At 43.9% G+C, this 13,668-nt stretch overlaps 1 protein-coding gene across 1 annotated transcript; it reads left to right on the top strand.

Annotated features, from left to right (window-relative positions):
- Window positions 1–236: 236 nt before the first annotated feature.
- Window positions 237–13,532, top strand: LOC100194678 (uncharacterized). The gene is made up of 8 exons (XM_014131266.3): window positions 237–484; window positions 4,171–4,334; window positions 4,434–4,509; window positions 4,685–4,810; window positions 5,009–5,063; window positions 5,189–5,309; window positions 12,603–12,754; window positions 13,019–13,532. Exons 2-8 carry the CDS (start codon window positions 4,191–4,193, stop codon window positions 13,164–13,166), a joined length of 822 nt encoding a protein of 273 aa, XP_013986741.1. The 5' UTR covers window positions 237–484; window positions 4,171–4,190; the 3' UTR covers window positions 13,167–13,532.
- The last annotated feature ends 136 nt before the right edge of the window (window positions 13,533–13,668 follow it).

Here is a 13,668-nt window from a genome sequence, read left to right on the forward strand (position 1 = left end):
GCTCAGCATTTCACCCTTTCCCTTACTCTCAAATCATTTGTATATAGGGCTCTCTAAACAACATTTCACTCACTGATAAACAGCTTTGTGTCAAAATGGTGTCATTACAAAGACCTGGTAATGTATCTAGTTAAGCCTCCTAAAGTTTTACATGACATAAAGGTCAATTGAGGAGAAGAGTTTTGAAGGAAGTAGTAAGGGAAGGGAGGACAGACAGTCCCACGATTCAGTCTGTTCTCCCTCCTCCTTCCCCTGAGTAGTTATTTTCACTAGTACCCCTCTCCCCCCCAAAACATCCATTCTGACCCAATGCTGAGGCAGGGGGTGTGGTGTTAGGGCTCAGCCCTCCCTTGTGCAAGTCTGAGGAAGAGGAGAGAGTGGGACAGGGGTACTGAACATCGAGGGAAAACGCAAGTCTTCATCACCTGCCGCAAACAGCTGCTGCGTTGTCCCCTAAGACGCACCGACAGAACCCAGTGAACAGGTAGGTCTGTGACACTTTCACTCTAACTCCCTTGCTGTCTCGTCTAGTCTCAATTCCTATAACAGCCTTCCCACTGGGCACAAACTGGTTGAATCAACAGTTTCCATGTAATTTGTCAACGTATTGTGAAAAATATATGGATTTTAAAAATTCATCAACGGTTGTTTTGAGGGTGAAATTTCAAACACAGGATTATGTCACGGTAACCAAATGTCAACATAGAAAAACCTTGTAATCAAATCAAATGTATTTGTCACACACATGTTTAGCAGCTGTTATTGCGGGTGTAGCGAAATGCTTGTGTTTCTAGCTCCAACAGTGCAGTCATATCTAACAATTCACAACAATACACACAACCTAAAAGTAAAAGAATGGAATGAAAGAATATATAAATATTAGGATGAGCAATGTCAGAGTGGCATAGACAGTATATGAAAATATTTAAACATTATTAAAGTGACTAGTGTTCCATTATTAAAGTGGCCAGTGATTTCAAGTCTATGTATATGGGGTAGCAGCCTCTAAGGCGCAGGGTTACGTAACCCGGGTGGAAGCCACCTAGTGATGGCTGCTTAACAGTCTGATGGCCTTGAGATGGAAGCTGTTCTTTAGTCTCTCGGTCCCAGCTTTGATGCACCTTTACTGGTGAACAGGCAGTGGCTCGGGTGGTTGTTGTCATTGATGATCTTTTTGGCCTTCCTGTGACATCGGGTGCTGTAGGTGTCCTGGAGGACAGGTGGTTTGCCCCCGGTGATGCATTGGGCAGACTGCACCACCCTCTGGAGAGCCCTGCGGTTGCGGGTGGTTACTTTTTGCATAAAATATGTTGAATTTGTACCTTTACATCAATGTCAGATCTTCAACGTTACATCCACTATCATAAAAAAAACTACAGGCTGAGAAGCACCTACTGGAGAATGTTTATATCTACAGCTATAGTACCATTTAGTCTCCCATCCAGGGTTTTAACCAAGCTCAGCCCTGCTTAGCCATGATGTTTAACACTGATTATTGCCAATGTTCTATGATGAGAATGATTGTTGGGAAATCTCTACTTAAAAATAAAATAGATTCATTGTTGTTATTGAAGTCATTCCAAAGGGTAGGGTTAACAGAGCAAATGAAATGTGACCATACTGTATCACTCATAGATCATCAATGATGCTATTTAGGCCTATATACATAGAAGCATTTAATGTGGATTTAAACTTTGATTTGATTTCGTCCGATTCTTTAACTTTTTACTGCAGTGGGCTAAATCAGTGTCTTCAACAAATCTATTTTGAAACAAAAGTATACACCTCACACATATGGTTACGGGCTTATAAAAATAAGACACGTTTTCTACGTCAGATATAGAGTTCAAATGTATTCAATGTTGAGTTTGCAACTCAATATTACACTTTATATACATCACAGAAGACTGAAATATAACAAACTGTTTGACATAGAAACACCAGATATTCACTGTTAATATATATTTATTAATTCTAAAATGATGAAAAATATGAATAACATTCCACCCATGAGGCCAAAGAGGGTGCTTTTGGTCATTGACTGCAGGAAAGGGCTTAGATGTGTGGTTGAGATGGAGACATGAATCCAACATATCAATTATTCATTTGTAGACAAACTGGAATTAAAGCCAGACTAAGTCAGTGGTATAGATGGAACTATCCAAGCAGAAGATGAATCTCCATCAAATGTTGATATTTGGTTGCGTTGACAACCAAATTCAATTCAATATTACTTTTTTAATACGGTGAAAGGCCTGAAGTTAAGGCAAACTACAAACGAATGAAACATTTAACCTTAAAATGAGTAACACATCCCTGGTCACATTTTGAGGTTACTGTAACTATAAATGTCTTCTTATGTTATCATATAAAGCATGCATGTTCAAGACATCATGCATAGGTCATCGCAGGTCTATGATGCCCTACCAATCAAAAAGGCAGTAACTGCTCATAGCGTGGAACTGAGAAAAATGGCTTTTATTTACCTTGGTTTCACAGTAACTTTATGCAGTTACTGCTAACACGACCCCCATTTTCTCCAAAACACAATACAACAGAGGAAGGATACATGTCCACATGATTAAGCATGTATTTAATGTAGGAAAATTACAACTAATTTTCAACCAAATGAGCAGTTACTGCCTTTTTGCTTGGTAGGGCAGTATGGAGAAATTCACAATTGCTGTAATAATCTGTGCAGTATCGCAAATGTTATTGATCACTTGCACCATGTCATTTGGTTCTGCTATTAGATGGAGCACAGTGATAAACAAAATATCTGACATTGTATTCCCATTTGAACTTGCTTGAAAGCACAGCGAAAACTTAACCAAACATCAAACATTGTTTTACCATTGGAATTTGGTTGTGCTTTTAGATGGTTGAAGGCATAATGATAACACATTGGGAATTCAACTATCTTTTGGCTGTCTCTTTTGAGTGGGTGAATATAGGTTGTAATCTCATTGATCAACCTCTCAACCAAATATGACCCAGTTATCCATGTTGAAATGACGTGGTGTGCCCTGTGGGTTTATCTCCTCTATATGAATTGACGTTATGCTTTGTGTACTGTATGTGTAGTTACTTTCTGGATATTTAGGTCAGTCTGTGCGTCTGTGTTTTTATCCATCTATTTTTCTCATTCTATGTACTTGTGCAAATTTCATGGATGATTGATGTTTAAATGAGCGAAGCTACATTACTATATTTGTACATGTTATTACTATATTTGTTTTATACTGTTTGTGTGCTGCTCTAGGCCAGTTGCTAAGAGAATAAGAAGGGCACTTCAGTGTTAAATCAAACAGTTCTCGAGAGCAGCATGGTTTATGTCAGTTTAGACCCCCCCGGTGTTTATATTCAGATTGCTGAACAGACTACAGGTTGAACAGAGGGTGTTATGCCTTTAAATGATGACATTTCTGCTCTCTGCACATCACTGGGAGTTGAAACTTAAAATGCCAATGGTGCCTAACCCTGTTAGTTTTATGAAGGTAATTCTAAACTATATTTTATGAATGATGGTACAGTATGTACTGATAATGGCTACTAAAGATAGAACTATCCCTCTCCTCTCCACACACCTACACATCTTTTTCCTCTCTAGCACACAAATGCTGTAAACACACACACGCACACGTGTCACACACACAGGGTGGCAGGTAGCCTAGCGGTTCGCGTGTTGGGCCAGTAACCAAAAGGTCGCTAGTTTGAATCCCTGAGCTGGCAAGTTGAAAAATCTGGTGATGTGCCATAGAGCAAGGCATCTAATTGCTCCAGGGTCACCATTGATAATGGCAGAGCCTGGTTCTGACCTCACTCTCTGAGGGTCTCTCTGGGATATGCAAAAAAACACATTTCCAATTCACAGGTGTATTAATACACAATTGTGCATGTGTGAAAGAGGACCAATATAAGCCCCCACCAAATGATTATACTTTGTCCTCCTCCTCTGACCACGTGTCTTGCCACATGGGAAAAGAGAGATGGTTGATGTTTTATGTAGGCCCATGTATGTCTGCCAACTATGCTACTGCTTTCCATGGATCCATCAATGATGGATGATAATCAAACTAACAACGTTATTTGCTCTTGCTCTTTAGATATTTGTGTAGGAGTTCTTGCCGTTGGAACCCCCTTATCTCCATTATCCACCTTCTTTATAAGTCCCATACAGTATATTGGACATGGAGGCGGGACCTGATGAGGGAGCAGTGGGGGCTGCGTCTGCCAACGAGGCCTCCGAGACGACCCCCAGCGACACGTCGTCAGGCACACCGACCAGTCAGCAGCTAGCTGCTATTGAGGATGAAGAAGTCCTGAATAAACTGGTGGGGCACTCGCGGTGCGTACTTCACATAGACATGCAGTAGTTGGGTTGATTTTGGACTTCTCATCTATTGGTTTCTGCGTGTGTTTACCTCTGACAGTTGGATAAGGCTGTGGATTTTGATGAAAAGCGAATGATCCGCACTGCATTGAGGGACCTGCTCAAGAAGAAGAGAGGTAAGGTCAGAGAGAACTTCAATGTGAAATTTGACAGGATCACATCTTTCGTTTCTCACTCTCCCAGCTCTTCTAGTACCTATAACTACTGACAATCGTTTCTAATGTCTACTCGCAGTCCTTCTTCTATACGACAATGCTATTTCTCCCTCTACTTCTCTCCTCCTCTCTAAAGAGAAGCGAGAGAAAGAGCGGGGGTCACGGCAAGATGACCTGAGACAGCAGGCTTTGAGTAAAGCAGGCACAGGACGAATGGGAATGAACAGAGGCCAGACCAGCAATCACCAGCCTAAATCCCACAGTGAGTATCATATCCTCACCAGGACACATCACACACACACACACACGCGTGCCACACACAAACACACATAAACACACACGCACACACACTTCAAGCTTCAAGCTTTCAAATCAAAGTGGAATTGCGAGAGATTAACTTTTCCCCTACTCAAAATCACTCCCTGTCTCTTTCTTGCTATCCCCTTCTGTTTCTCTACAGTGCACAGCCAATTTCCTGCATCAACCACCAGCTCCTTGTCTAAGACACCTAGCAGGTGAGTCATTGAGCTAACAGTCAGCCATGCTTCACGTGTGATTGATCAAATTCTGCATGTGTATGTCTGTTCAGCACAGTGACACTAAGAATGTGTTAAATAACGTGTTTATCCTCTCTCCCTAGCATGGCCAACCCAGCTATCACAACAGCCCATCAGTCTTCCCCTGTCGCTGCAGCACCCAACATGAAAAATGTCAAGCAGATGTTACTGGATTGGTGCAGGGCCAAAACCGAACCATATGAGGTAAGCATTTGAGGTCTCTCTGTAAAGGAGTGTACGTTCACTAAATGTTGCTTGTCATACAAAAGCTGGCCTCAATCTTAGTTAGGAAAGATGTCAACAACTTCAGTTCCAGTTATGATGTTTAATGGCAAATGATGTTGAATACTGTTTGTAAGTGTGTGTGTGTGGTTTTGTTGCATGAACGACACATGTACAGAGTTATTATCGGTAAGGAAACAAGAAAAGACAAGGTGCGCCAGGGGGAAATATGTTGCTGCCTTCAAGAAGTTTGGACAGGTTCTGACCGAAGGATATGCAAAAACATATCTACTCATGCACAGAAACAGGTGAGTGAGGTAGCACTCAGAACAGCAGGGAATATTATACAGCTGCCCCCAATGACATAGGCATATTTGTAATTCAATTTAAAGTTCCCACAGAGTTCTGGGAGGCTGTACATGATTAACTCAACCAACACTGGAGCTGGTCAAGTATAGGTAAGGGCTGTGATAAAGAGTTCCTCGGCGTTGGGAGGATTTGCCCAGCTAACAATTCTAGGGAGAGAGAACATTTTTGTAATGTTACCAGTCATGTTGCCCTAATGTTTGAGTGTCCAGTTTTCTGTTAGTTAGGGGAACATTCTATCTATGTTAGTAAAAACCTTCTGAGATCCTTTTTAGCATGTTTTGTCATTGAAGTTAGGAGAACATTCCCTTAATGTCAAGCAGACGTTATCTAGAACATGTTTACAATGTTCTCAGAATATACAACGTTAATGTTCTATATGCGTTTCATGGGACCTTGCAAGAACATGTGTCTAGTTTTCTGAGCATTAGGAAAATATTCCATCAACGTCACATCAAACATACACAGAACATGGTTGCCATGTTCTCAGAATATAAGATAATAATGTTCTAGACACATTTCAAGGGAATATTGCAAGAACATTTCTGTGTATTAGTTGTCAGGACATCACGTGATGGAACCAAAAAAACGTTCTCCCCAAAAAGTAACATGCCTTGTTACTGTTGCTGAGCCAATCAAGGCCCTGATTGGTGAACCACTGATCCATTCACAGCTCTTTGTTTGTTGGCAATGGATAATCACACAGTTTTTTTAATTTACATATTTGACACACATATTCACAATGTGCATGTTAATTTATACAGTCATTATTATTAAATAAAAGCACTGTGTGAGTATCCCTAACCTTGCCAACAGACAAAGAGCTATGAGTGGTTCACCAATCAGGGCCTTGATTGGCTCGACAACAGTAACAAGGCGTGTTACTTTTTGGGGAGAACGTTTCTTTGGTTCCATCAGGTGTTGTCCTGACAACTGATACACAGAAATGTTCCTACAACGTTCCCATAAAACATGTCTAGAACATTAATATCTTACATTCTGAGATAAGTTATATTTGACATTAAGGGAATGGTCTCTTGGAAACATTTCAGGCACATCACAAGAACTTTCCTATGAAAATACTAGTTAATGACCTAATGAGACTCATAAAAGGGAACGTTCTCTAAAGTTGTGTTAGTTGTTAGCTGGGGGTTCTCAACCGTGGCTGCTCCATTGGCAACAGTGTTAGGAGGTCTAGGATTGCATGGGAGGAGTCCACACTGTCTGTGTGGGTGTAGTTATCTGCGCTCTCTCCTGCCTGGCTTAGACAGACCCTGAGGGGCAGAGGACGGAGGCCTCCGGGCAGCTGCCCCTTGAAGACACTGTTGGCTGGTCTTGTAGCTCTGTTACTATGAGGCCACAGAATGTGGGGCAATTTACTGCAGCACTGGAGTCCTCAGGCTTGGAGGAACCCGGAGGTAGTGCAGTGGTGGATGTCGGAAGAAGCCGGCGCTCAGGGTTTGAGTCAGGGAGGTGGTCGGTAGGGCCCTCAACAGCCCAACCCAGCGCAGAACATACTGCGACGGGAGTCTCTGGTGGGCCCGGGTCCACAGGCTGAGTAGGGGTGATTACGTGCGGGTTGTCTGAATCTATCAGGGACTGGCCCTTTTAAAGTTTTGGAGAGGCAGTCCTTGCAGGTGCACGTATCGGTGCTTCCAAGGGGCAGCTGGGAAGGCCCTAGGAGCTGGACAACATCCCACTCTATTTGGAGGGCCAACTTCTCCTCTGGGCCCTGTAGACCGAGTTGGTAGACCGAGTTGGTGTCCCACCTTCAAGAGAATGATGGTTCTCTCTGAACCATCATCCAGTAGGGCGAAGGTTTCCACTGACTTTATGTTGTTCCAGAGTGGGAGGACCTTCAGGGGGACTCGACTGGAGTGGCTAGACTAGTTGAGGTGAACGTTAGTGATGGCTCTGTGTCATGGTCATGTCGTGTAGGATAGTCAGGTGCAAGTGTCCTCAGGCTAGACAGGATTTCCTAAGGGTGCAGTCTTCTGGTTTGTGGCCTCTTCCACAACGCCAGCAGTAGCCTTTTTCCTGGACCCATGTAGCCCATTGAGCAGGGTTCAACTTAATGAGGTCTGTGCAGGAGTTTAGGAAGGGCTCCTCAGAACTACAGTAAGGGCAGAAAGGCTTGTACTTACTCCTCCTGGGTGTGGAAGTAGAACCGGAGTTAGGGAATGAAGATCTGCATGTTAGAGAAGAAACACTCTCTGTCTCCTGTTCACTGTTGAGGTAGATGGTAGCCTTGAATAGCCTGGGACTTATTTGCGAGCCACTGTGCGAAATCCAGTAGTGTGTATATTTGGTCTGTGCCACTGATGATGCCCCGGGATATATAGTTTCTCAGCAAAACTGTCTCTGTAGCTGGAGGGAAGCTTGGTGAGCAGTGTGTGAATGTGGGAACCACAACTTAGTTCAGATCTAGATGACCCGGTCATGGTGCTTAACATCCACATTAGTGTGTAGGCAGCTGAAGCGAAATCTTCAAACCCCTGGGTGATGCCGGGATTGACAGCAGGACAGTTCAGGATAGCCTTTAGTTCTCCATGGACCAGTTTTCTGGGTTTTACGGTACCTCTGCTAAAGGGCCTGCTTAGACTTGATATATGGTGTTGGGTCATTCACATACCGTTTAGCCACCTGGTAGGTGCTGGGAAGCTTTGGGGATCCAGCAGTACCTGTTATTTGTATTCCTTTGTTAGGTGCCGATGTCTGCCAAGTACACTGTCCAGTCCCTTCTTTAACATGACAAAGTCACTCTCCTTGCCGGAGCTGAAGATGGTGTATTAGGCTTGGGTATCCCGTAGAATGGCGTAATGGCCATCTCCATTATGCGGCATAGGTGGCATAGGCTGAGGCTGAGGCTGAGGTACAAATGGAGGCACTGGATACTGTGGTACTATCTGCAGACAGTAGGGTGGCACTGGATACTGTGGTGCTATCTGCAGACAGTAGGGTGGCACTGGATACTGTGGTACTATCTGCAGACAGTAGGGTGGCACTGGATACTGTGGCACGGGATATGGTGCAGGAGCCTGTGGCTGAGGAGCTGGTTGTGGCCCGGGTTGAGGAGCTGGCTGTGGCCCGGGTTGAGGAGCTGGCTGTGGCCTGGGTTGAGGAGCTGGCTGTGGCCCGGGTTGAGGAGCTGGTTGTGGCCCGGGTTGAGGAGCTGGCTGTGCCTCGGGTTGAGGAGCTGGCTGTGGCCCGGGTTGTGGCGCTGGTTGTGGCCTGGGCTGAGGTGACTTGGCAGGTTGCGCTGGATCTAGGGGCTGTGACCCAGGACGTGGAGGTGTCTGGGCATGCTGAGCTGGACCTATCGGTGATGCTGGCCAGGATGGCTGGAATGGCTGGGGCCCGGGCTGAGGAGCTGGAACCAGCTGTGTCAGTTCAACTTGAGTAGTTCTCACTGGGGAGTGAATTGGGCTGACTTCCAGGATGAGTGTTTGATAGGGTTGGGAATAGGCTCCAGGTGAGGAAAGCTGTTGTATTGCAAGATGTATGAGGGATATTCGTATAGGCTGTTGATATAAGGATATGTGTACAGTCGTAGCCAAAAGTTTTGAGAATGACACAAATATTAATTTCCACAACGTCTGCTGCCTCAGTGTCTTTAGCTATTTTTGTCATATGTTACTATGGAATACTGAAGTATAATTACAAGCATTTTATAAGTGGCAAAGGCTTTTATTGACAATTACATGAAGTTGATGCAAAGAGTGAATATTTGCAGTGTTGACACTTTTTTTTCAAGACCTCTGCAATCCGCCCTGGCATGCTGTCAATTAACTTCTGGGCCACATCCTGACTGATGGCAGCCCATTCTTGCATAATCAATGCTTGGAGTTTGTCAGAATTTGTGGGGTTTTGTTTGTCCACCCGCCTCTTGAGGATTGACCACAAGTTCTCAATGGGATTAAGATCTGGGGAGTTTCCTGGCCCTGGACCCAAAATATTGATGTTTTGTTCCCTGGGCCACTAAGTTATCACTTTTGCCTTATGGCAAGGTGCTCCATTATGCTGGAAAAGGCATTGTTCATCACCAAACTGGTCCTGGATGGTTGGGAGAAGTTGCTCTCGGAGGATTCTTTATTCATGGCTGTGTTCTTAGGCAAAATTGTGAGTAAGCCCACTCCCTTGGCTGAGAAGCAACCCCACACATGAATGGTCTCAGGATGCTTTTCTGTTGGCATGACACAGGACTGATGGTAGCGCTCACCTTGTCTTCTCCGGACAAGCTTTTTCTGGATGCCCCAAATAATCGGAAAGGGGATTCAACAGAGAAAATGACTTTACCCCAGTCCTCAGCAGTCCAATCCCTGTACCTTTTGCAGAATATCAGTCTGTCCCTGATGTTTTTCCTGGAGAGAAGTGGCTTCTTTGCTGCCCTTCTTGACACCAGGCCATCCTCCAAAAGTCTTTACCTCACTGTCCGTGCAGATGCACTCACACCTGCCTGCTGCCATTCCTGTGCAAGCTCTGTACTGGTGGTGTCCCGATCCCGCAGCTGAATCAACTTTAGGTGATGGTCCTGGCGCTTCCTGGACTTTCTTGGGCGCCCTGAATTGAACCGCTCTCCTTGAAGTTCTTGATGATCTGATAAATGGTTGATTTAGGTGCATTCTTACTGACAGCAATATCCTTGCCTGTGAAGCCCTTTTTGTGCAAAGCAATGATGACGGCATGTGTTTCCTTGCAGGTAACCATGGTTGACAGAGGAAGAACAATGATTCCAAGCACCACCCTCCTTTTGAAGCTTCCAGTCTGTTATTCGAACTCAATCAGTATGACAGAGTGATCTCCAGCCTTGTCCTCGTCAACACACACCTGTGTTAACGAGAGAATCACTGACATGATGTCAGCTGGTCCTTTTGTGGCAGGGCTGAAATGCAGTGGAAATGTTTTTGGGGGATTCAGTTCATTTGCATGGCAAATCACTCTTCATAACCTACTTGAGTTTATGCATTTCGCCATCATACAAACTGAGGCAGCAGACTTTGTAAAAATGTATATTTGTGTCATTCTTCAAACCTTTGGCCACGACTGTACTTGTGGGGGTAGGGCGCTCGTGCTACGTTGCCCATAACAACTGAGAGTTCCTTCATCTGCTTGCTCATGTCCATAACACATGCCTCCATTCATCACTATCTCTCGTCCTCATATTCTCCTGGACGTGGGGAGTTGAATAGTTGATGCAGGTCCCCTGGCTGGTAGTGCTGAGCAATTGGTGCTTTTTGAGGTCGGTTCAGTTTGAGTTTGATTGTAAAAAAAAGATTCACGTTTTTTGATTTTGGTTTCGATAATATTTTTAAACATTAAATGCACTATGCATTATGTGGGTTGAATACTGTAACAACGCAAAATAAAACAATTAACAAAAGTCCCATGATGGTAGTGACTGCCCATTACTGCTTATCACTTATTAACCATCATTTAATCACATTACAAATATGTCAATTGTTGTGTGTATTACATTTGTTTTATTTGATGACTACTCTATAGAGCTGCTGCCTATGCTGTCTGACAAAATCATTATTTTAGTAGTGCTTCAAAGTAAATAAGGCATACTTTTATGACTGCTGAATACCAAATATTAATCAGTTAGATATTGTATATTCAGTTACAGATACCTCACGAAGCAACTCCCTCTCGATCGCATGTCTTTTGTCTCTTATCTCCCTTTCATTGTCTGCCCCACAGAGACCGGACAAGTAAGTATGCAATGGATTATGATCATTGTTGTTAATTACCACTTTTTTTGTGCACTAAACTATGTAGAATATTGGCCTGTTGCAAACTACAACTCCCGACTACGTTGCACAGTCCGGGCTTGATCTGATTTGTCTCTAGAGAGTCTGCACATTGAGCTCACAGAAAAAAAACGAACAAAATGGAATTCAAATAATTGAACCAATGTAGGTCAATTAGTTGTTTAAAAAAAAAAACAAAAACAGAAATTTCAGTTCAGCACTACTGACTGATGCCGCTGTTGTTGTCATGTTGGATGGCTCCATCATCGCTGGTGGAACGTGGTGATTTTTATTTTCAAATGTTTTATTTAACTACTGTAGGCATGACAGTTAGGAACAAATTCTTATTTACAATGATGGCTACCCCGGCCAAACCCTAACCCGGACGACACTGCGCAGCCTTATGGGACTCCCAATCCCAGCCGGATGTGATACAGTCTGGAATCAAACCAGGGTCTGTAGTGACACCTCTAGCACTGAGAGGCAGTGCCTTAGACCACCGTGAACACTAGGGAGCCCTTGATGTGGAGAGAAAATCAACACATAGTCATCCAGATGTGTCAGACTCACCGGGCCATGCTGGGACGGGGACTCTGTGTTGGCCGTTGTTTTCCATCATAATAGTTACTGGAGTATGCCTTAGCGTAGCTGATGTACTAATCCGTCTCTAGGGACCACTTGTAAAGGAGCATATGCTCACTAAATGTTGCTAGTCATACAAAAGCTGGCCTCAATCTTAGTTAGGAAAGATGTCAACAACTCCAGTTCCAGACAGTTATGATGTCTAATGGCAAATGATGTTGAATACTGTGTGTTTGTGTGTGTGTGTGTGGTTTTGTTGCATGAATGCACACATGTACAAAGTTATTATCAGTAAAGAAACAACAAAAGGCAAGGTGCACCAGGGGGAAATGTGTTGAGCACTCAACAAGTTCGGGCAGGTTCTCACCGGAGGATATGCAAATGTTGTGCATAAACAGGATGCCACCCAGAACGGCAGGGAATATGAACACTCTCCATCTTATGTCTACATGAATGTCCTGTTGTGTCCCCAGCATACCAACCTTACTTCACTATATAATTGTCTTTGTAAATCCACACTCTCCCTGCTCTCTTTGTTTTTCTCTTTCTCTCTCCCTTCCTCCCTTATTCCATGCAGGGGGTGGAAATCCACAACTTCTCCTCTAGTTGGAGTGATGGCATAGCGTTCTGTGCGCTGGTGCACAGGTTCTTCCCAGATGCATTTGAGTACTCCATCCTCAACCCCAACGCACGCAAGGACAACTTTGAGCTGGCCTTCAGCACTGCAGAGTAAGTTCCCTGTATATGTTCTAAACAAACATTGAAACACACACATAGCCACAGAAACCTACTCTGACAAAATGCGCTTTCTCCTACTTTATGCACATGAAGGCCCCAAGGGCTGTGCAGGGATAGATTAAACTTGACAAAAACACTTTTTTTAACTCCCCTGTAGTGTCCTCTAGCTCAACTGCCAGTAGATCCTGCCTGGGGACATAATGATTGTGATTGCTCAGGCCTGTGTCTCTCTCCTCTTCTCTCTTTTGGCTGCAGGAGGCTGGCAGATTGCCCCCCTCTGCTGGACGTTGAAGACTTGCTGCGGATGAATGAGCCTGACTGGAAGTGTGTGTACACATACATCCAGGAGTTCTACCGATGCCTGGTGGAGAAGGGCCTAGTTAAAACTAAAAAGAAACTCTAAATACACTGTTTCACAATATACTTAAATACATGTTGCGTCCACGTGCCATGGGGAGGGGATATAAACGTTTGCAATTTGCTGCAGCAGCTTGTAAGCACATAGCTGGGATTTTGATTATTTGTGTGTGGGTGTCTTTGTATTGGTTTGTGTGTGCTTACACTTATCTGTGTATGTTTTCAGAAGACAGTTGGCACTGAGGATCAGTACATTCCACTGAGATTACACATCTACATTAATCTCAGTCAGAGCCATAGTGAATTTGTGAATGGTCTTTTGGGGTGCTGAGGTGCTGTGCCCTGACTATAATGCCTTTTTGTGTGTAGGCTATGTATGGATTAAAGATACTGTGCATGAGGTCAAATATAATGTGAATGATGTGATTTGATTTGTGAACATTTATTTTGTTCTGATCACATTTTAGAGTAGGCCTAGCCTACCACATTTCTATTATGGGGAACCCATACCATTTTCAGCCTGAAAGAGGATTGTTGCCCAATCATTA

Source organism: Salmo salar, chromosome 01 (genome assembly GCF_965601325.2).
Source record: "Salmo salar chromosome 01, fSalSal1, whole genome shotgun sequence".
Classification (NCBI taxonomy): domain Eukaryota; kingdom Metazoa; phylum Chordata; class Actinopteri; order Salmoniformes; family Salmonidae; genus Salmo; species Salmo salar.